The sequence below is a fragment of the Pleurodeles waltl genome, chromosome 7 (genome assembly GCF_031143425.1).
Source record: "Pleurodeles waltl isolate 20211129_DDA chromosome 7, aPleWal1.hap1.20221129, whole genome shotgun sequence".
NCBI lineage: Eukaryota > Metazoa > Chordata > Amphibia > Caudata > Salamandridae > Pleurodeles > Pleurodeles waltl.
This window is the reverse complement of record NC_090446.1, coordinates 172,883,584-172,906,011: the sequence shown is the minus strand read 5'-3', so window position 1 is coordinate 172,906,011 and position 22,428 is coordinate 172,883,584. Positions and strand designations below refer to the sequence as shown.

At 42.3% G+C, this 22,428-nt stretch overlaps 1 protein-coding gene across 1 annotated transcript in view; it reads right to left on the bottom strand.

Moving 5' to 3' along the window:
• The window catches only part of LOC138303915 (protein 4.2-like), an 84,400-nt gene extending 74,352 nt beyond the window's left edge, over positions 1-10,048 (bottom strand). Inside the window, exons 1-5 of the mRNA XM_069243471.1 lie at positions 9,818-10,048; positions 7,907-8,092; positions 6,009-6,251; positions 5,037-5,155; positions 2,310-2,438 (exon numbers count right to left, since the gene is read on the bottom strand). Of these exons, the coding sequence (XP_069099572.1) occupies positions 2,310-2,438; positions 5,037-5,155; positions 6,009-6,251; positions 7,907-8,092; positions 9,818-9,827 (687 nt within the window). The 5' untranslated portion in view covers positions 9,828-10,048. The remainder of the gene's footprint in view (positions 1-2,309; positions 2,439-5,036; positions 5,156-6,008; positions 6,252-7,906; positions 8,093-9,817) is intronic.
• Between the last annotated feature and the right edge of the window lie 12,380 nt (positions 10,049-22,428).

The following is a 22,428-nucleotide window of genomic DNA, read 5'->3' as shown; positions in this document are numbered from 1 at the left end:
GTATCTCTGTTGAGTCGCTTGTGTGTAAACGAAAGGCAGTGGGTGTACTAAATGCTTGGAGTAAGAAAGGAAAAATATTGATTACTAGCTATCCGCCCTGTATTCACACCTTAAAAGCATCAACATTTGGTAATTTAAACAACTGCCAAAAACACATAGAGGTTAGTCTATGTATCCCTACCAAGTAGGGTTCTCGAGATCGGTTAGGTTAATGTTGTGTTTTTCATATTATTAAGGCTCTTTTTGAAGCATGGACTGCAGCACGTGGAAAGTGAAGCACTTTACATAGCTCAAGGACATTTCCCAATTGGAGACAGGGATGGCCCATTGATTTGGTGTGATGTAGCTAAAACTTTAGTGCTATCCCCCTTGTCAAAGAAATCATCTATACATGACAGTTTATGTAACACGTTAACCAAAGTACTAATAGTTTGATTGTAGAGTGATGCACATAGAAGTAATTTTAAATGTGCATTCACTCAGACTAATGTTAGAAACCCTTGTGGTATCAAGGTTTAATTAAATGTTTGAAGGATTTAATTGATCTTGTGTTATAAGTTAAACTTTAACCTAATAGTGAGTATTGAAATGATATTGAATTTCTAATGATTAATGATTTAAATACATGTGCAAAAATAGACAAATGCAGGTCCACGTTATACTGACTGAAATGTAATAACAGTTATTTTGCTTAAAGTTATTGAAATCTGAATGCTAATGAAGCATTATGAAGGAAGAATTGTCAGTTTGCATGTTGGAATGTGATTTATTTGATGCAGTAATGTGCTGCATTAACTCAGTTGTATTAGCTTAAGTGAGGCCTGTCAGGCATTGTTTTTTGTGATAGTGCAGAAAGTGCAGTCATTTCCATAACGTGAATATTCTTTCAGACTTCGTTCCCATGAGAAGACTAAACTTTGGCAATAGACCACTATTGTCATACACATAGAGAGTTAAACAATTCGACTTTCAATGTGGAACATCCTGGACTGTTGACCAGCAAGTTAAACATTTGTTTCAAACTTGTGTTGAGCTACATGGATGTATGATGATCCCAATGAAAACCTGGGAGGATGTGCTAAAGTTGTAGTTTGGAGTTGTGTGATCGATTTCTATTGGATGATGCCCATTCAATGTAAAAGGAACTGTTGTCCTGAACAAATCTGATTGTTGAATGAACTCTGATATTTCGTTGACCAGTTGGACTTTGATCGGATCTTTCAGATTCCCCTTGGTCAGAGGAGACTTTGAGATCCCTGAAGTTGAGATGCTGAGCCCCTTTCCTATATTCTTAATGCTGAGCCCCCTTGGAGAGGTATCTTCCTCTCGGCTTCATCCCTTTATAATGCCTTTTTGAGACCTAGAGACTTTCTTCTTATCCTCCGCAGAAGACTCTTGATCGAACTTCTGACATGCAGACGCTTCCCTTTTTACCTATCTTTTGCCCACCTTAGTAAGTAGTCTATTGCCCGAGATTACGTTTTTCTGAATTCTTTTTGCCCTTTTTGTCTTTCACTCACATGTGTTCTGCCCCACACATGTATTCCACTAATTTGGCTAATTGTAGGGTCTCCCTGTATCTAGCTTAATTGACCCCTTGATGATTTGAATTGACTTGATGATTGTTAGAAGTGAGCAACGCTTACTTTCTGTTTCTCAGATAATCTTGTTGATTTTTTGTATTTTTGTTATCGAATGTTTAATTTTATTAACATTAGTTCGTTTGAACGTATTTCATCGTCTTAAGGAAACCCTTGGTGATTTTGTAGCTTTATGACTTTGTCTTGAGAGTTGTCTGCATGACTTTGAGCTTCAGTTTGTAATAAGTGCCTTAACTTCATTTCTGTCTGGAGTTTTACTTGTATGGCCATATTGGTCATACTGTGTAACTAATGTATTAATATTGAAAATGTTCTAATGGTTCTACCACACCCTATGAAGGGTCCAAAGATCCATTGACCTTGATGAGCACTGATTCCTGTGAAGGAGGAAAAATGCTCTAGCAGGTGTAACTAAGAGAAGGCAGTAGTTTGTTGAACAGAGGAGTATTGTTCATGAACCATTAAACAGAAGGGGACAGTAAGAGGTAGTTATTACCACAGTGTTGAAGTGCATTATGAGAAAGCCCACTATTGCATACATTCTGAACTTTTTAAAGGTTTTAATTTGAAATGCAAAAATGTATGACGTACATAAAGAGAAGGCTTTGTAGTTATAAAACAACATGTGCAGCTTCTACACAAGGATGCATTTGTTGCATGCTGCTGGAACCAACCAGCTATACTGAACTCTTCTGGACCTTTACGTACCATGGCACAGATATTGCGGCTGACATGGACAGGGTTGGCCCTCTTCACAAAGTCCCTCTGGTCGGTATTCATGCCAGGCAAAGTTATGTCCATCAACTGCAGGCAAATGTTCAAGACCTCCTCATCACACTGAAACAAGAGCACATGGTGTGAGACACTATTTTTAAGTCATTGTAATTTTGAGGAAAAATACACAGTTCATAAAGATAGGGCTCATATTTACTCAATCTTTGCATAGCTTTTGTGTGATACAAGTTATGACATAAACGTTTGTGAAAATATTTTTCCAATCAAAGCCTGCATGAGCCCATTATTAAAGTACATTGCATCCCATTGCATGAAATCCCTACTAAATATATCCAAAGATAGTCTTGCAGGGCAGGAACTGCACAAAGCGCCAGCACATGAAAATAGGTGCAAATAATGGGCAAAAGTTGGAGGTGTTGCGACATCACTTCATTTTTTAATCCACAATATGTGTAACAATTGCAACAAATGTACACAAATTATAAAATGTATCCCTTTTCGGAAACCTATATAAATGTAACTATACTCTAGATTATGTGCAGACCACAAATGTCCTACAAGATACCATGTGATAGCTTTTTGTGTTGCCGCCCAGCACTACGAATTAGTATTTGCCTAATGAATCCAGTTATCTGAATATTCAGAACATGAAAAACAATGCTAAGTTCCATTTAGGTTCCTCTTTATTTCATATACCTTTGACTACTCGAAACGACAGGCGACAACTTTTAAAGTCTGAATTATATCCAGTAGTCCCTTTTCTATGGCTACAATAGACAGATGCAGATCCGATGAAGACAAAAATAGAAAGCCGGATGCCTGTACTTGGATGCTGGATTTTTAGAGACCACAAGATGACCAACCTACACCATATTGTAATGTGGAGGGATCCTTATTTCAACCCGAACTTTAGAAAGTTATTTTGGACGCCTTCATAGTCCGCTCCCAGGCGCTGGCCTTTTTCCACAGCCTTTGGTATAACTCCCTCACCCACCTGCTACCTAAAAGCAACAATAACCACTTTTGTTTTGTCACATTTTTTTTTTGCTAGCTACAAGATGATTAAGAACTCAAATTAAGGTGTTGCACATTAACCACTGGTAGTCCAAACTGCAACCAATATTACCAAAAATTATACTGTGGCACATAATCACGTTATGGAGTTCTGAATGGTAAAACTAATGCCTAAATAAAACAGGACATGGTAACACTAAGAAACAGGTTTACTGCTTGTTAGAGCAAACTCTTTCTTCATTTTGCCCACCTTAGACATATGACATCTCAACGCTTGCAGCGATGCATAATATTAAAAGAGCTAAAAAAGGTGCTATGTGCATGGTCTTACTCATTGGATTGGAGCCTTGAGTAAGCCCTGGGCGCCAAACGCCATTGCTGAAACACTTGTTAGCTACTACTGTCATTTTTAGTAGTTTGAATAGAATGATAGGGAAAGAAGTTTACTGCAGAAGCATCAAATGACTCATTGGTTTTATCAGAGACTACCAAAGGATTTATGGATATCAGTCAACAACTGAAAATTGTCAACTGCTAAATCTACAAAGACTACAATTACAAATAACATTCCTAGGAAGAGAAAAGTTCTGTACGTGCCAGATGTACTGTTGAAAGTAGGAGTGGACTTCAAAGGGTTGTACCTACTCAAATTTCCATTTTGAATAGCAATGCATCGATAATTTGTGACTGCCACTGTGGTAGCAAGACATTGATCTGATACCAACACCTGACTTGTGGTGGTGTTTGATTTGCAAAGGGTAAGGTCTCCCTTTAGACCAGCATCCCCTTTGTGAATCACTGTGGAAGCCTTGGGGGGAGCAGACAGTGGTCTACTGCACATGTATTCCCAAGACCACTTTTCACAGTTCCCAAAGTACAATCTATCTACTGGAGACAGCTTCCTCCTGCAAATGATTTACCACCTCCTTACAAGTATTGGTAACTTTTCACTGGTTTGAGACTGCAATTGAGGCATCTCATTACAATTCGCAATTAGAATGGGGTGCCTCTTTCACGCCTACTCTCAACAGTGAATTGGAATGAGTAGCAAAACCCCTTTAGCGTTTTTGAAAGCCTATTCTGCATGGATTTTCTCAATTAAAAAATAAGTTTACTACATAGCAAAATTACATCTTGCAGTCATAAACCCTATGATTTTGCCAACTGAATGTTTTGCCACAGCAAAGTGGCTTTGTACATGAAGCCTTGTGATTCTTGCGAATTGCACTTGAGTGGCCCATACAAACATAACAATCAAATGAACAGAGACCAAGATGGCTTTACACTCCAAAAGCATATGTCCTTAAGATGTGTCACCTTGCCACCTAATCAAGGATTAGCACTGTAACATAATGCCCATGATGCGTCTTCACATGATAAATCAGATTCAATTGGAAAACTCATATTCACTCTGAAGGGTTTCTGGCCTTTGAGAGCGTGATGAGGCATCGTCAATGTCAGAATGTATGTAACACAAAGACAGAATGAGCATATCATATCAATAACCCATTAATTGAAACCCATTCGTGGACACCTATTATTTTTATGTAATATTCATCATTAAACATATCATTACTTACCCTAGTTCCATTATAACCATGTACTGTGTCTGTGCCCACCTTTACAGGTAGCTCTAGCGGGTGGGGGCAGAAGTTAATTTTTGAAATAGTCAAGACAGCACCTCACCTGCCCAAAGTTCCAGGGATAGGGCTGGATGCTGCTTTCAGTGCCCCGGTAAATAATGCCATCTTCATTCAAGATGTACTCCTGTCGCTGTGCCTCGTTATTCAGGAACACGTCATCCTCTGACACAGAGAAAGCACATACCCATTGATTAGTAGTCTGGGACATGAAAGAGGATTTACTGGGGACTGGTGCAAAACCCAAAACGACATAATGTGGAAATCATTAAAAACAATGTGAAGGCTGGTGATATAATTGTTAGGAAATGGTGGCGTGTCATGGTATGGAAATATTTGTTTTTTTATTATTGGACAGAAAATATCTATATACCCTATTTAATCCTATATTTTTAGATTTCGTATGAAACATTATTTGGGTCTGGCTTGAACAAAAGGTGGAAACCCTAAAAGTGGCCCTCAAAGCTCTTGGCATTGCTCGCTCTCCACACAGGAAGCTTAAGCAGGAACAGTATTTGTGGCTGCTGTGAACCGATGGCTACTCATGACTCATTCTCTGCCCACCTCCACCAGGAAAGAGCTGTAAGTATTAGATATGTAGTGGCACTAAAGACATATTAGCATAGCTCATGCAACCTCCTCTCATCTGAAGGAATATGGATAGCTCTCATCCGAGGCTCCAGCCTGTCACAGTCTTTTGTGGAGCCTTGGTCACTAGCTTTATATGAGGCCCTCTTTGATTTTCCAGCATCAGATCTATATCCTTCACAACCGAAACGTAGCACCTACTTAAGTGCTCTCTTTAATTACACCTGCTTGGGAAATACCTTGATTTGTGACATCTTGTTGCCTATAACCAGTTAATCGTTCATTGGGCAGAAATCAGACACCTTGCTATGACCTTTAACCACATAAAAAAAAAAAAAAAAAATATATATATATATATATATATATATATATATATATATATATATATATATACATATTACACACTACAGATATTGTCAACAGAAAGTACCTGGGCACCAGGGGTTAAACAGAAGGACAAACTCTCCCAGCTTCTGAAGTGATGAGTGGAGGGCAGTGGTCACCTTCAGCAGGAGGGTGTAGCGTCCAATGAGGGCACTGGCTGGAGTGGTGACAGAGATCGTCCAGGACTGCATGTCCCGGAACTGTACAGCCGCACTCCAGGATTTTTGGTCTCCAAGGCTTGTGATTGAGAATTCATATTCTGTCCCATTTAAACCAGCAGATTTTGGTCCTGGATTTGAAGGAAACAAAAAAGGTGTGTTAAAGACATCTGTCTGTGAGACCACGGGTGCAAAGGTGGCCAGGGCAGTGCTTAATTTGAGCCGGTGGTTCCTGGTGCTTGACATGGTACTTAATTGTCAACACCTGCACTTGTGACAGTCTGCCACAAGGTGGCACTGTCTGGCTAATTTAGAGATGACCATAACAACAGTTAATTATTAATTTAATATACATTAAAAATGACTGTTACCTGCCTCCCAAGTCATTCTTGCAGCTTTGGGGGGCCAAGAAAAGTCTGCATTGTCTCACTTATAGGAGTGTGATGGTTAGTAGTTGTGTTGTTACTATCATTGTCAGCGCTGGCAGTGACATTGTGTGTTGCAAGCCACAGTGGCCTCCTGATGGGAGCCCTGATGCATTTTTTCAGATCAAGTATTGAGCCATGGAGTGCTGCAGGCTACAAAACCTAGCTCACCCACTGGTGTCCCTGGCTTTGGAGATCTTAAAGGCAGTGAAGGAATGTGGGTAGATCACTCGCTTCAGGTACCCACACCTTTATCTGACATCTAGGAGTAACATGGTGTTCTAAAACCATAACCAGTCACTACCCTTCTACAGTCAGCTTTGTGGCTACAGTACTAGTGTAAATGTAGTAAAATAATTATTGTGAAACAGTTAAAAAAAGAGGATGTGACATTACAGCCAGAGCTGCTGACTATGGAACTTGGGAACCAGGTTCCGATCTCAGCTCAACATCTTGTGATTCTGGGCAGATCGCTTAATCTCCTGTGCCTAAAAGAAAAAAATGCATGTTTCCGTAGGTAATATAGCTGATACTATGTAAAGCATTTTAATACCTTTGGGCCAAGTTTGTGTTATATAAAAAAAATGCTTTAAAAAAAAAGGGGGGGGGGTAAACATGGCTCTAAGTAAGGGCTTAGAAGGGTGCCATGGATCATATTGAAAACCATGAAAACCGCATACCTTTCACCCAATGTTTTTGTTGTAAAAACATACCATAATTGGTGTACACTGGGTGCCGCTGCACTATTTAGCAGTATGCTCCTCGGTCCAGATCTGCTAACTCTCACTGCCATAGTGTGACACACAATATCGGTTCCTTTCACACGATCACCCTGTGAGCAGCCGATATCACACTGTGGCAGGGAAAACGAGCTAAAAAACACTGTAAACAGTGGATTTTAGCTCGTGTTTATACGCCTTGAACTGCTGACGTCCATTAAGGGGTGTGAAGATACCCCAGGACATCGGCACCAGCCTCAGGAGATTTTTTTTCTTTTTTCGGAGGGGGTTTGAGGCAGGGCTTAGCACAAAAGTGCCTTGTAGGTACTTCTTGCACTAGGCCCCGCCCCCTTGAGGCCACACCCCTTCCTCACGCAGTAAATATTTTGTTTGGGTTTGCAGGTGTGTGGGTCTGAGCGCTTGGGTCACTTTCTGTGATTGCAAAACCAAGCTATCTACAATCGATAGGAGGCTATTGAGGGGATAAAGGTGGGGAAAGCATGTGACGTCATCAAAGTGAAAGAATCCATAATTGAAGTTCCGCTACCCCTGCCATTGTGGTGAATTGACACGCATGTGTGACGCTAGTGTGCTCCCTCTGTGATGCGCCTGTAAGTGAGTCCAGCATAGAGTAGAGAGTACCTGTCTGCAGAACCAGAGAGAGCTTTTTCAGGTTCTTCAGGTACTTCTTTATCTTCTTCCGGAAGTGCAGTGTGATGCTGAAGCGCTGTCCTCGCCTCACGATCAGCGTTCTCGTGCTGATCTCGCAGGTCCTGTGATCCTCGTTATTTGTTCTTGTGTTAAAGTCACATTTTACTTTCTGGAAGGCTTGGAGATAAAGAGACCAAAGGTCAACATGGAATGTTTATACGGAAGGAGTGAATGAATGACTGAATGTGAGTTGGAGAGCTGAGGAAGAGCCAGCCTTGCTAACATGAGCTTTCTTCTAACCACTAAAGGAGGGAGTACCACTCTGACACGTGACTCTGCGAAAGCAGGCCATATCAGGCACCACTTTTTTAGGTATCCAACGTGTTGCTGCTGGCGGAATGCAGGTTGGGCAGCGCTCTCACTCAGGGGGACGCCCCATAAACATTTCCATCATACCTCTTTTTCTGTAGCCTGCACCATAAGCTGGAGTGGGTCACATGAATTTAGTTGGAAGCAGACTTTCTGTCTCCCTATCTTTGCAAGCCATCTTCTCTTTTGGTCCTGAAAGATTATGGGTGAGAAAAGGGTGCCCCCTCTTGTCTTGTGCAGCTGGCATGACTGTCCTAGCCCTCCTTCCCGCAGTCCTACCATGCCTCCCTCCGACAGTACCAAGAGGATTTGTAAATGTCAACTCTGTCATATACAAACTACATAACAAAAAAAAATCATTTTTGGGCTGTTTTGAGCTACTGGAATTTTTTTTCTTCTGTTTTATGTTTGCAAATATCTACCAAATATCTGTCAGGTATGAATGTTCTCCTCTGGTGTGGAATGGGTTGGGGGATAGGGTGAGGGGTCTTGGAAAGTCCATCCTAAAAAGGGTCGACCTTGCAATGGAAAAACAGGCAGTGGTACTGTACCGGAGTGGTAGCTGTGTTTGATTGACTGCAGGGCCTCCACCGTTGGGCTCCACATGAGAGGCGAGGAACCGGAACTTTGGCAGGGTGAAGGGGCTGCCAATGTCCTTGTTTCTAACTTTTCACCAACTTCTAAAGTACCCTCACTGTAAGAGTTTTGGTGCATGACTAAAACCAATGGGAATGCAAACAAAATACTTAAGCAGAGATGGATCTGAATTCGGAGTCACTATGATTGGCAATGAAAACCTGCTTGAAGAAGGATTATATGGCATTTTCACCTCCCAATCAGAAGCAAGGAGTAGTAATGATTTGCAAACAGAAGCTGATACGGGGTCCTGATTGGCCAAGCACTTATGTTGGACTCACTCAAACGAGTGAAGATGCACCCACAGCTTGAAGTAGGCAAGCACATATGCAGGCACATGTGCACAGACACAGGTATGAACCTTTCAGAACATGTATAAAGTAGTCGGCTTAAAACTCCCAGCTGCTGTGAGGGCACCAGTTAGTCTTCTGACATATTTGACCCACATGTGTTGTTGGCTGTTTATATTTGAAGGTCATTGGCTTTTAGAAAGAATGACCTGCGGGGACAAAACAACTAATTCGTCTGTTTTGAGAAGCCAGTGCTGTTCTGGGGGCTGGGCTAGGGAGGTACAACGCACCAACTAATTCTAATATAAAAACCATTTAGGGTTATCCCTATAACTCGCTTGGCACTGCTTCTCTTGATTCTGTATTTTGACTATCCATAACTTCTAAAGTTCCAGCCATATGTTTCCAGGGGACATAACAAGCATGCGGTAATTTTTCATCCGTGGTGCCATCTGCACACCCCCTCTTGGATGACTCATGTGACTGAGGAGTTCCAGCAGCTTACAAGTGTAGACTCCCTGATGCCACCCTTCAGCTTCCTATGTGGGTTCTTACTGGGCACCAAACCCTGTTGCCAGGTCTATATATAAAGGATCGCTTTGCTCACCTTGCCCCATGTTCAGGACCGTTCGGCCGCTCTTCTGTCCCTGCGTTCAGAAAAACTGAAATCCTCTCAAGCTATGATGCTTCTTCCAACTCAGGCCTCACTTGGTTACGTCAGCTTGGCTCGTCCAATCCGAAAACACATGCTGGTCCGCACGTCACCCCCACACACAATAACTAACGCCGGAGACGTCCCGAAGGTAAACCTGTTGTCAATGTTCTTAGTTGTCGTTCTGGCAATTTTCAAACCTGTTTCGTAGTGGGCGCGGAAAGTCCCGCTGGGTGGAGCGCCATGCGTCGGATACTTTCCATGTAGCGCTTATCTGGACTGGCAGACGTGCCACGGTGCAGGGTTATCTTTAATTCATCCGAGGGCGTGTGTGTGTACGTGTACGATGCATCTGTACTCGTGCGTAAACTATATGAGAGAAATATAGTTTAGTGGTGGATACGGTCATCTTTATTCATCTCTGCATTCATTAAATTCGTCAGAGTACTGGAATGAGGTAGCCTTCGGCAAAAGCCTAAAACAATATCTTGTCAAATTATGCATGAAGACGGAGGAACAGTGCTCCCCGTTCGTAGTAACGGCAGTTTGATTTTTTTTCCGTGGTTGCATTTGACGTTTCAAGCTGCCCCCTTAGCCAATTCCGCACTATATAAACAGGTGTAATAAATAAACAGCTAAATAGGCCTCTCAGATTGAGTGCCATATAGTGCCTCTATGATCTAGGCACGTGGCAATCAAGGTTATATGGAATGGCACTGCACGTAGAGCAGCGGGGCATCCTTTATAGGTCCAGTGGGTCTGATCACTTTCAAGCGCAGGGTAACTGAGTTCAACTTAGATCATTGTATGTAAATGTATCTCAAGGGCATATCCTGAACATTTGGCATGGATCTGCTGATCCTGGACCTAGGTATATGTACATATGTCGGTGGTATAGCTCAAACTTGGCCAAAGTTTGTGGTGCACTATAAAGGACGAAAAGCAAGCGAGAACAGCAAACTCGCAGGGCTCCACAGAGTGCCACACAGTGTGATCTCCCTCCACCCGTTCACCCGGTGAAAAATCAGTATCAGATGGTGTGCACGCAGTAAGCTGGGAACCCCCGCAGAGAGTGGGTTTCTAGCTCATTGTGTAGAGCAGGGGGTCTCCAACGGTTTGTATAGTAAGAGCTACTCGTGCTCGGTGAAAGTCACCCTGTGCTACTATTATTTTTAGTCTTAGAAGATTACAGTAGTGCACCCCATATGCAATATTATTAGCAATATTTACCTCAGTGCACAAGGCATGGTTTTCAGCACTAATGTAAAAACGCCTTATCACTGTGGAATGCCTCTACAATGGGTAATGCATAACAGCCATAACTGCAATGCCCTTGGCACCAAGTTATTATTAATAAGACTCCCCAAACACCGACTCGTGAGTTCTGAAAATACACACATTTTCACTTCAAATACATACTTCAATTTTGGTATACATACAATTATTCAGCCAAACAAAAGCTTCTAATTTATTAGGCTGGACTGTACACAGGAGAGCTAATAACAGGTAGCTGGAGAGCTACCAGTAGCTGGCAAACTACTCGTTGGAGAAGCCTGGTGTAGAGAGACTGTGCTTCTGACATCATCAACCATTTAAAAAGCTCCAGGAGCCATTGTCAGAAGCCTTCAAAATTTGTTTGTTGGAAAGAGAGGTGGCGGGGCATCTGGACAGTGCCAGCTCTCAGCCTCGTCCCTTCACCTTGGTCCCGACCCCCTCAATGGTTAACCCGGGGGCTGGTGGGCTCAAAGCCCCTCCAACACGAGGAACCACTCCTTTAAGCCTCTACTCACTCCTCATGTGGAAATTATTTTCTAAATTGGAAAATCTGGCAAGGAGACAGTCTGCAAGTGGTTATAGAGCTAATTGGTTTATGGACTCTCACTGGATTGTGCTGTAAAGTTCTTTGAAATGTCCTGAATTGGAGCAGGGTTGGTGCGATCCTGATGGAAACGGGGATGTTGTTCTAGATTATGGATGCATAGATGTAAAAGGCCTGTTGCCTTGTCATTTTCTTCTCTACACTTGTTTGTCTGAAGTCTAATGGTGCCTTGGCTCTGGGTCTGTCAGGAGCCAATAGAGATGATGAAGTTGTCAGCCAGATAGGTGGAGGTACAGGTTGTGATTGCTTTCTAAATGATATAGCTGGTTTTGAAGGTAGTGTGGACCAGCAAGGGAGCCAGTGGAGTTCCATCAAGATGGGGCTAAGTGATCATAGATCATATTTCTTCAGGCTATAGATGCAACATGCAGTGCCAGGTATGAAGCCTTCAATGGGGGGGATCCTGTATGGGAGGCCATGGAGAATGGCACTTTAGCCATCCAGATGCAAGAGTGCAAGGGTTTTAACAGCAGATCTGAAGTCCCTTTTCTGGAACTTCAGAACTATTTCACTTTTTCAGGAGAGAAAGCTGGTACCAGGCCATCTTTTTTCATGTAAATGTGCTCCTTAAGGCTTAGATTTGTGTCCAAATTGAATACAATGGACTTGTCATTGGGTGAAAGTTGGTGTTTGATGCTATCAAGGTTCACATCGTGGAACTAGGTTTGTACTATTTCTTGCTTGTTGTTCGTGGTGAATAACAGGAATTCTGTCTTGGTCGGGTTGAGCTTCAGGTATGTGGTGGACATCCAGGTCTGGCTGAGGTGCAGTCAGTGTTTGAGGCATTGGATGCCTGGGGCTGATTCTAGTCTCTCCAGAGAGATATATTGAGATGTTAACACATTCATAGATCTTGGGTATGCCTTGAACATGCTGTTTTAGTGGGAAGAATGGTAAACTGGACCAGTAATGTCACCAGATAAAATGAAGTTGCCAAGCCAACATTTGAATACTGCCCACACCAGTGCTCTATTCCTTTCACTTTGACATAGAAACCTATCACACAAATAATCCAGCAGTACTCTAAGTTGTTTGGATCCAAATTCTCGTCCTGGTTTTGCAGTTCTCTGCTGCTTGGATGAGAGTTCACTACCCTTTAAAAGTCAGATGCCAGTGCTTTCTTTTGGGCCTGCTGTTATCTGAGAAGCTGCTGTAAGGCACTTCTAATTCCCCTTGTGCACGTAAAATACTAGGCTTGTTCACTGACATAAGTCCCCTGCTCTGTGCTTTTTACCCAAATAAATATTGATAGATGGCTCCTTCCTAATGCTATCCAAACTCAACAAGAGGCATCCCAATCCATCTAAGTATGCCTTTCACCCTCACATGTCATACATCATGCTGATGCTGGAATATTTTCTTCTGTTCCACATTTCATCTCAATGGTGCCGCCGAGAGGACCCAAGATGCTGTAACTGGTGTAGGTTCCAAAGTGTAGAGATTAGGTGTGTTCCCAACGGGTAGATCAAACTATTGGCACAATCAGCATAATAAACAGAAAATGGTTTACACTACACTTAAGCTGTAGTAGTGCACGGCAGGCTAAGACATGAGGTGGATATGTCCCTTAAGCTCCAAACTGTTTATACAACAATGTAACACTAGTGCCTCAATTTTCTCTTTGCAATGAACAAAAGAAGCCCCAGTACTCAATAATGAACCTACTATAATCAATATCTAGTGGCTAAATATGGAACCCGTTCAGGCATATTTGGCATGGATGGACTCTTGGACTCCTAGATTTAATGTCCTTCCATAAACATAAAAGGAAATTACATTTGCAAACATGTATCCATATCCTAGTGGCATATCACCATGACAAAGAAAACCCATAGCTAATAAGAGAGAAAACTTGTTGGGGGTGGTGATTAATAGTAAGCGGTCAACGAATGCAACCCAAGCCCTACACAACCAGGTGTCCAGAAGGGAAATCTAGAGTCAGCTTCAGGGTGGGGACCTGGGAACAACCAGCAAGATTCACGCTCACACTCCTTCCTAGGATGTACTCAGCTAATCATGAAGATCCTCGGGCAGAGGTATCAGTGTTCTGCATTGCTCTATTACTAGTCCACATAGGTCTAATACCAACCTAGGGAACAGGTTAGTGAGTTACTTGGCTGACCTTAAGACTAGCAGAAGTGGTGGTCCCCACATGTTGCTCACCCATTTTCTCTCTTCTGGTTCCCTCCAGCATCATGTTCAAAGCAAACTGGTCCAGGACAGATCTGTTGAGTCTGGTACTCTCAGGCCAGACCCTATCCAATGCACCTAACCTGTTGGTTCAAGAAAGGTGTAGCCACCCCCCAACCAACTCATTGAACAGGCCACGAGAGAATCCCACACCTCAAAATGTGAAGGCAGGTGATCTCACCATGGTCATTGGAAGTTCCTGCTGCAGCTCGGGATGCTACAGATTCAAGCTCTTTTGCTCTGTTTCCAGCAGGCGGATCACTATCACTCATTTAATTTTACGCCCCAATCAAAGACCCACACCAGAGTCTGCCCAGACAGTCACCAGCTTCTTGCCCATGTCACTAATTATGCTACTCCTGTGCAGTGTGGCCACAGAACCGCATAACCAACAAGAAGGGCATTCACCTTCTGAAACTGTGTTCATCATTACCATGAGCCTCATACTCCTCAGTCATTCACAATCATCCTCTTGTTCACTTTCCATTTATATGGGAGCCTTAAATGTGATCAAACTTTGGAATCATTTATTAGAAACCAGGACCTCAATCAGCTTCCATGTCATGGCAAACTTTTTTTTGTGAGAACTGTGGAGTTGTTATTTATATGCACGTCAATCGATGCACACCTGCTGTTTCTTCCAATGTCAGTATCTTGGAACACACATTAGAAGGCTGGAGGTGGGAAGAGACAAATCCGGACTGGAGTCAATAGAAGTGCTAACAAAAGCTCTGAGGCAACCTGGGACATACTGTAATAATGTTACTTATTTTACAAAGTTATACAAGATTGAAAAACCCACAGTGTATCCAATATGTAAATTTCAAGCTTGTATCATATATCGATTTGAATTGTAGAATTGACACGTTGAGTGAAGGTGGTAAATCCAAAGACTGTTTATTGGTGCACACTTCTAACTATTAGGGACCCGTATTGAATTTCTCTCTGAGGCATAGTAACTAATGTAGGACAACATCTATGACGATGACAATTATGGAGGGACGGATAACAAATTAATGTAGGCAGACAGTTTTTATAAAACACTAAGATTAAATATTGTTTGAGTGGTTTCCTTTCTTCTCTTCTCTAACACACAGGATCATTATAGCTCCAAGATTTTGATTTGGGGTAAATTGGTCCATACCCCATTTGATAACCCACAATTAGACCAAAAGGGCATTCCAGAGGATAAGAGTTGGACCACAGGGACTCTGTTTCTTGAGCTACTATTTACAAAGTTGTTGTGCGGCGTGCATGTTACAGTGTCCAATGTCTGTGTTTCCTGACATCATTCCTCCAGATGACAAGGTGGTCCTGCTCACAGCAATGAGGATAAAATGGTGCTCTGTACTCCAGGCTCCCCAGGTTGTCTTTCACTGTTGAATTTAGAGTACATAATCTTCATCTGAATGTGAAAGCTACCTTTCGATCTAGAAGTGCTGCTCTGGTTACCTCAGCATGCAAAACCTTGGCCCTTACTTCAACCTTCTGATTCAGGGAACCTAAGGCCAGGATGGTGTTGATGGGCCAAAGAATTTGACATCTTCATCGCAAACATAGACAAATGTGATAAAGAACACAAGAAAGTACTCCTAATGCACTGAGAAATTCCTGTGGTAAGGGACATCATATTGTAATTCTCAGAGAAAGATGTCTGTTCATATGTTGAAATACTTTCTATCAAAGAAAAATGTTAATTATGAATATTACATAATTCACTCCACACGTCAGCACCCTGATGAAACAATTGACTTGTCTGCTCAACGCCTCAAGACACATGAAGAACTATGAATTTGATGATTACAATTGTGTGGAGGCCCAAAAATCACACATTATTGTTGGATGGCATTTGTCATGGTAAAAGAAGAAACTCTTTGAAAAGCAGAGAACGCTTGAAGACATCCCGGCCAATGCACACGCGTGTTAAACAGGCTGTTTACAGGTAGAGATCATGGAGATCTCACAATATTTTCTCAACAAGAATTTTTGTTGTTGTTGCTGCAATGACTCGATGCCATCAATCACCTCCAAAATAATGATTTATCTGCAAATGTGCTTATCTACAGAATGGCAAATTCTTGGCACTAGGCCACGGATGTCATTAATGTGTGAACCATGGCCATTTTCAACAGACAAGCAACAAGAAACACCAAGGATGATTTACTGCTTATCGTAGAAGATGTAAGGAAGCGGAGCTGGCTGGAGTCTCGAGTCTGCACACTCTCGGTGAGCCTGTCATGCTTCCTAGTTATTCAGCATCATATGTACTTATCCAGGTTACATCCAAAATGAATAGGAGCATACCAGATTAAAACTGGTCAAGTTGCTACCATCCTTTACTCCTGATGAATACACTACATGAATGACTTTAAGGGGCTGAAACGCCAACTCTTTAGGCTCCATCCATACCACCTAGTCTTAAGCTTCATAAACTCAAATGTCTATGTTATTGAGTTCTTACAAATCCTTTTGTTGTATGGGCACAAACCACTTTGTATATATTTTAATTATCGTCAGTGTAATATATGTTTGACTCACATATTTGCACTTTCACTGTGCCGTCACTTAGAGCACCAACATTTTCTTGATTTTGCGTAGTTGTGATTGTTAATAATACAAAACATTGACTACTGGTATAATGGTATTGAATATTTTCGGCCAACTGGATCATGTATTATGTCACTGACTGAATGATTCTTAGGGGAACACTGTTTTTATGAACGTTTCCGGGGGGACAGATGCATATCCTGTCAAAGGGCTTCCATATTAGACTGAAGAGCGCTCTTCCAGCTCGTCGGCATTCTCTAACACTGATAGATGGGACATCGTCAAGTATTCTATTTCAGATGCAGTGTTCTGCTGGAAGATGAATACATTACTGAACTGATTTTCGGCATCAACATGAACATCATGAAGTTTTCATTTCTAGGGAACGCCACATCTTTGCCTGTGGCTCGCACACACTGTTATGCGCAGGAGATACTTGGAACCCACAATTGCTTCTGATCAACAGAAGGAACAGTGACATCTGTGAGACTGAAGAGGCTGCGTATACTGGATGTTTACTGAGTTTTATGTCAACTTCAACCATCGATCTGGGTTTTGCTATAAGTTCGGGGTCGCCACATCTCCAGCGTAACTGAATCAAATGAATGTGCTCTTGAAATTGAAACTGTTTGAGGGCCTGGACAAACTATCAGAAAGGACAAACAGATACAAGTACACATTGACAAATTCATCAGTCCAGTGGTGTAACATATTCATGGTGGTTCTCCTTTAAGCCCAGGAGCAGGTGGGGGTGGAAATCAACAGCCTGCTGCAGCAAGACATTATTAAACTGATTACAAGACCCATTTCTTCGTCCATCCAGATGGGTCGAATCCACAAAAGACAACTGGAAGATATATAATGATTCGAGTTGATATGAGTCAACCTAACTAGACCATCCAAAAAATACACTTTGAACCTAATATTTAGTGCATTTGTCTTGGAGAGGACAGGACCTGCAGCTGGCTAAGTTAGGAAAAACCGCGGCGAGACCCTAATGCAATACCCTCCTGTTGGAGTGGTTGGGGTGCCTACAGCGTTCCTGAAATTCTGGGACTTTGGGGGTGCTAAAACAACTGAGCGACTTCTGGATAAACTAAAAGTGACACCACACCAGCACCTTACGCTTGTGACAGAATGGTAAACTAAGGGAAGGCCCCCTTTGTCGCTGTGACAGTTAGTATATTCATGATGTATACTGCTTTGTTGAGAAGTGGCGGGTGAGAAGCCTGTTGCACATCTGCCAGCCCAGACCTGTGATGTATGTGAATCTGTATGGTACTTCTTTGCAAGACATTGCCTATTTCACCTTTAAATCTATTAGATGTATGATTCCAGGCCTAGCTGTTCTGTGTCTCTTATATTCAATATATTGTTTCCTCCAGTTCGAAGTTGTGATCACATATATTTAACTTATATTTTTTTCGCTTTGTAGGTGAATAAAAATATATTTTAAAAAGTTCATATCACCAGAATTGTATGGGCTACAAAGATTGTTCAAACACTTTAAAAATCACGAAAACCTACCCCCGCCAACAGACCAGACAACAGCCTATAGTGTAAATACAGACAGCCCTTTGTAACTTCTGTGGCCTATAGCTGTGTACACAGGTTCCAGATAGGTGTATTCTTTGCCAGGGATGGTGCACCGTCACCAGCAGTGATGCAGCTCCACAACTTATATTATGCTCCAGAGTTGCTCTCCCTTTTCCTGGTCAGCGAGACTGTGAGGATCCCGGGGACCTTGGACGACCTCAGTCTGTCCGACCATTCTCCATGCAGATCTTCTGGTCAGCTGGGCGCTGTGTAGGCCTCCATAGCATAAGATCAATTCCCACCTCCTCGGACAGGCAAGCTCGCCTTCTCTTTGGGAGTCACAGCAGCAAGGCTTCATGCAGGCTTTCCAGAGTAGGGCACAGTCTGGGGAAGAGTAGTAGGCCAGCGGCGGCTCCTCATAATCTGGTGTGGAGTTTTTGCTCCTACACTGATGTGCAAGCCTCCTCGGTGTACCACTCAGCCATTACTGGCTGAGGGGCCAATATGGGTATGTTAGCTAGGGAGAAAAGTCAGAGCCAACTAGAGGGTTTGCTTATTCTAAAATGTCAGCACTTGCCCAGACCCGGAGAAGTTCATCTTCAAGTTGGTGTATAGTTCTCGTAGGCTCTGGAGCCAAGAGCCACAGGTCAGGCTAGTCTGGATTGGTCCATGTGACCTGTATGTTGCTGTGAGACAAGGCCGTACTTCTATTCCCGTTGCCTAGGGAACCAGAAACAACATCGGAAATTCAACTCCACCAAGACATCCTGTAAAATTGTATTCAAATTGTCTTGTCTTTGCACCAGAGTTACTGCCATAAACTGCCATAATACAAATTAAAGATACAAAACGTCTTTTGGTAGAGCTTCCAACTCCCATCGAATCCAATTTTGACTAATGTGCCTGGCCCAGAATGCTTTGAAAAACAGCATTTGCCCGTCTTGCTCCCAACAGAACGTTAGTGAATAACCTGCGAATAACCTTTAAAATTAGCAAAAATAAGAATGTGCAATTCCATCCACTTTTCACCAAAGTCTCTGGTGCAGTGTGTTTTAACTGACAATATTAGGCTTTCATTTTCCCCAAATAATCATTGGAAAGGCAATCAACCCCCCCAGGTAAATCAGTCTTTAAACGTCATGCAGTTTTAATTTCAACATGACTAGTTCAAGGCGCTTCAAAATATACTATTTGCCATAAATTAGACCACTGTTCTAAACCTCCATCCAAATAATTAATTGACACAATTTTTGGCGGTTTCCAAGGGCCACATGTAGGTAGGTTCAGATATGTGACCCACAAATTGCGAGTCAGAGCGAGTTGCAAATCCGAATGTAGGATGGTGTCCCTGACACCATCTGCGATTCGCAAGGGGGGTTGCAAATGCCCACCTCATGAATAATCATGAGGTGGGTCGCAATTTGTGACCCCCTTGCGAATGGCGGCCCTCACAGGGATGGTGGCCTGCTGCGCACAGCAGACCACCATGTCTGTGACTGCTTTTCAATGAAGCAGTTTTGTTTTTTTGTAATGCAGCCCGTTTTCCTTAAAGGGAAACGAGATGCATTACAAAAACGAAAAATGAAACGTTTTAGTTTCATTTTTTTAGAGCAGGCAGTGGTCCGTAGGGATTTGTGCATCGCGATGTGCTTTTTTTGCGCACCGCAAACAGCAAAATTCACTGTTTGCGACGTGCAAAAAGCTACCTACATGTGGCCTAAAGTCCGAAATAGAGGTATACACTTATAACATGAGCCTGGCGGATTTAGTTTTACGCCATGTTTGTAATTCACGTTTAATATATTTAATGCTACTGTGCCACCTAGTGGTTGAATTGTATATTACAAGACATATATTTTGTTTTGCAGTTTTAAGTAGCTCGAGGTTTCAGTAAAAAACGAGCTGAAGACCACTGTCAACTCGTTTTTAGAGGCGTTCAAATGCCAACGTCCATTAATGGGTTTGAAAACACCACAGAACATCGGCAAAAGCCTCAGCAAGCTTTTTTTTTTTTTTTTAAGAGGGGGTTGGAGCTGAGGTGGGGGAAAAAGTTTGCTTCAGGTACTTCTCAGCAAGAGGCCCCACCTCCTCCTCACACGGTGAGATTATTGACAAAGTTGGCAGGTGGACACATTCATTTTTTTTGTATTTTTCACACAGGGAGATTAAGTGATTTACCCAGAATCACATGAGGTTGACGCCGAGACTTGAAACTGGTTCCCCGGTTCACAAATGGGCAGCTCTGGCTGTTACGCTCACCCCTCCCTATCAACGCACCAAAACACATTGCAGAAGTGCAATGAAATTCGGTTTCTTGTCCCATAATTTGAGCCAAATAACCTTTTGTCTTTCTTTAGTGAAGGCGTTTGCCAGATTCTGACATTGCATAGCTGCCAAGGTTTCAGATTGCTATGTGTGACATTTTCATAATTTCAGTGAAATTGTGAGTGCCATTTCAAAACTATAAATTACACTTTCTCGCGAGCAAAATCAAGCAATGAAGACGAGGGAAACATAGTAATACCAAAAATGACACCCATTTGAGCAAAGATAAACTCTAAGATGTTCTTAAAACTGCTGCAAAGCACCAGAAATTGCTAGGCACTAACCTAGTGCCCTTGTAACCCGACCGTACTGTTAAACAAATGTGTAACCATGATATTAAACAATAAACACGTTTCTCAAAGGCAGTATTTTAGCATAGCTGCCAAGTTTCCAAATTACTCATGTGTGACATTGTGATGATTTTGGTGTACTTATGAACACATTCAGATGGCAAATATGTGACAGAGTGACACTTTTGCACATGTAAAACCAAGCCATGATGCACACAGAAAGATGTAAATTTCAGAAATTACACAATTTTTAGCACTAAAAAGATGCCAAAAGACCTTGAAACTGTTGTAAAACCCTTGAAATGGAATGCTTGTAATACAACAGTTGTATATTCACATTGCTTTAATTCCAAGTTGGAAACTTTAAGCACTATGACTACACTAGTCAGTGTACCTCAGGGCACCAACGAGGACTCAATTCTGTTTCTCTCTGGTCATATATATTCATTTCCATTCTCTACCTCTCTGATTGCATTAACCAATTGGGTTTTTATAATGTGAGCATAAAAGAAAAAAAAAAGAATGCAGTTTTTGGTCAATTTAACTTGACTGCCAGAGTGCCATGCTCTGCATGCTTTCTTTGAGGAAGATACTGCAGGTAAATAAATAAACATCCTTTCTCCATCTGCTGTTAACATGATTTAAACACCTTCATTAACAAGAATTTCAATACTTTGCGGAGGAAAGATGCTTTAATACCGGACTTCCTGGTTGATCACTGTCGGCTCACATGGACCACTCAAGTGACTTCACTGCCAAGGGAACGACAGTTGTTTTCTAACATGTACCTGGGCTTCAGCGAGTCTGCCTAAAGAGAGTGAAAGGCACTGAATCTGGGGTGCCCCGGTGACAGGACTTGGAAAATAGCTCGCCCTCCTCTGCATTTCAAAGCAGCACAGAGGTTGCGCCTGTTAAGGAGCTGGCCGGCGCGGCAAGGAAAACCAAAGCTGCCACCCACTGCTTCAGGAAACACTCACTGCTTGGCATTGGGCACAGTGGGATGTCACAATGCCTGAAAAAAAACAGGCAAGGCGCGACCCACAAAGCTAGTGGCCCAGATTTAAGAAAAGTCTTGTAGATCTCATTGCACCTTTTTTGAGGGACTCCTTGCACCGGAACGCCCCCTTTGCTTACATTATGCGTGGGACATGAATAATGTGGTGCACAGAGTCACAAAGTGGTGTAATGCATGCATTGTGCCAGTTGTAGATATGTTGCAGCATTTTTGGCAATCTAACACAACATTAGTGTCAGAAACATGATGCTAATGTGGCATTAGATGGCGCAAGGCCATCATTAAAATTGGGCCATAATTTGTTAACATAATCAGCCTGTCACTGCAAACTACGACAGTTCTGTTGTCGCTGGCCTTCAGAGTGTGACTTTTGCTAGGCTCGACAAGTAGGGCACAGGCAGCATACACCAGCGCATTCTCTGGAAGCTCTCTCGGTGTTTAAATAAATACAGCTCCATGTTGTTGAGCGCCTTACAGGGAGTCGTCCCTCAGGGTGCTATTATTGTGTGACTAATGTTTTTAAGTTTGGTGATGCAGACCATACAAGAAAATGCGTTAGTCTAACCCCTGGCGCGTGGTACTTGGCATGGCTGACTTCTAACAACCTCAACTGACAATTACACATCCTAGTTTTGATAATTTCTAGGGGATTTCTAGGTGGAATAGCACCACCCAGGTCCTATTGAATTAGTCTAAGGTACATGTCCACCTGCAGTCACGTTATTGTTGTAGTGGAGGATTTCACAATCGGAACATGGTCATGGCACAGCCTTGAATAACATAA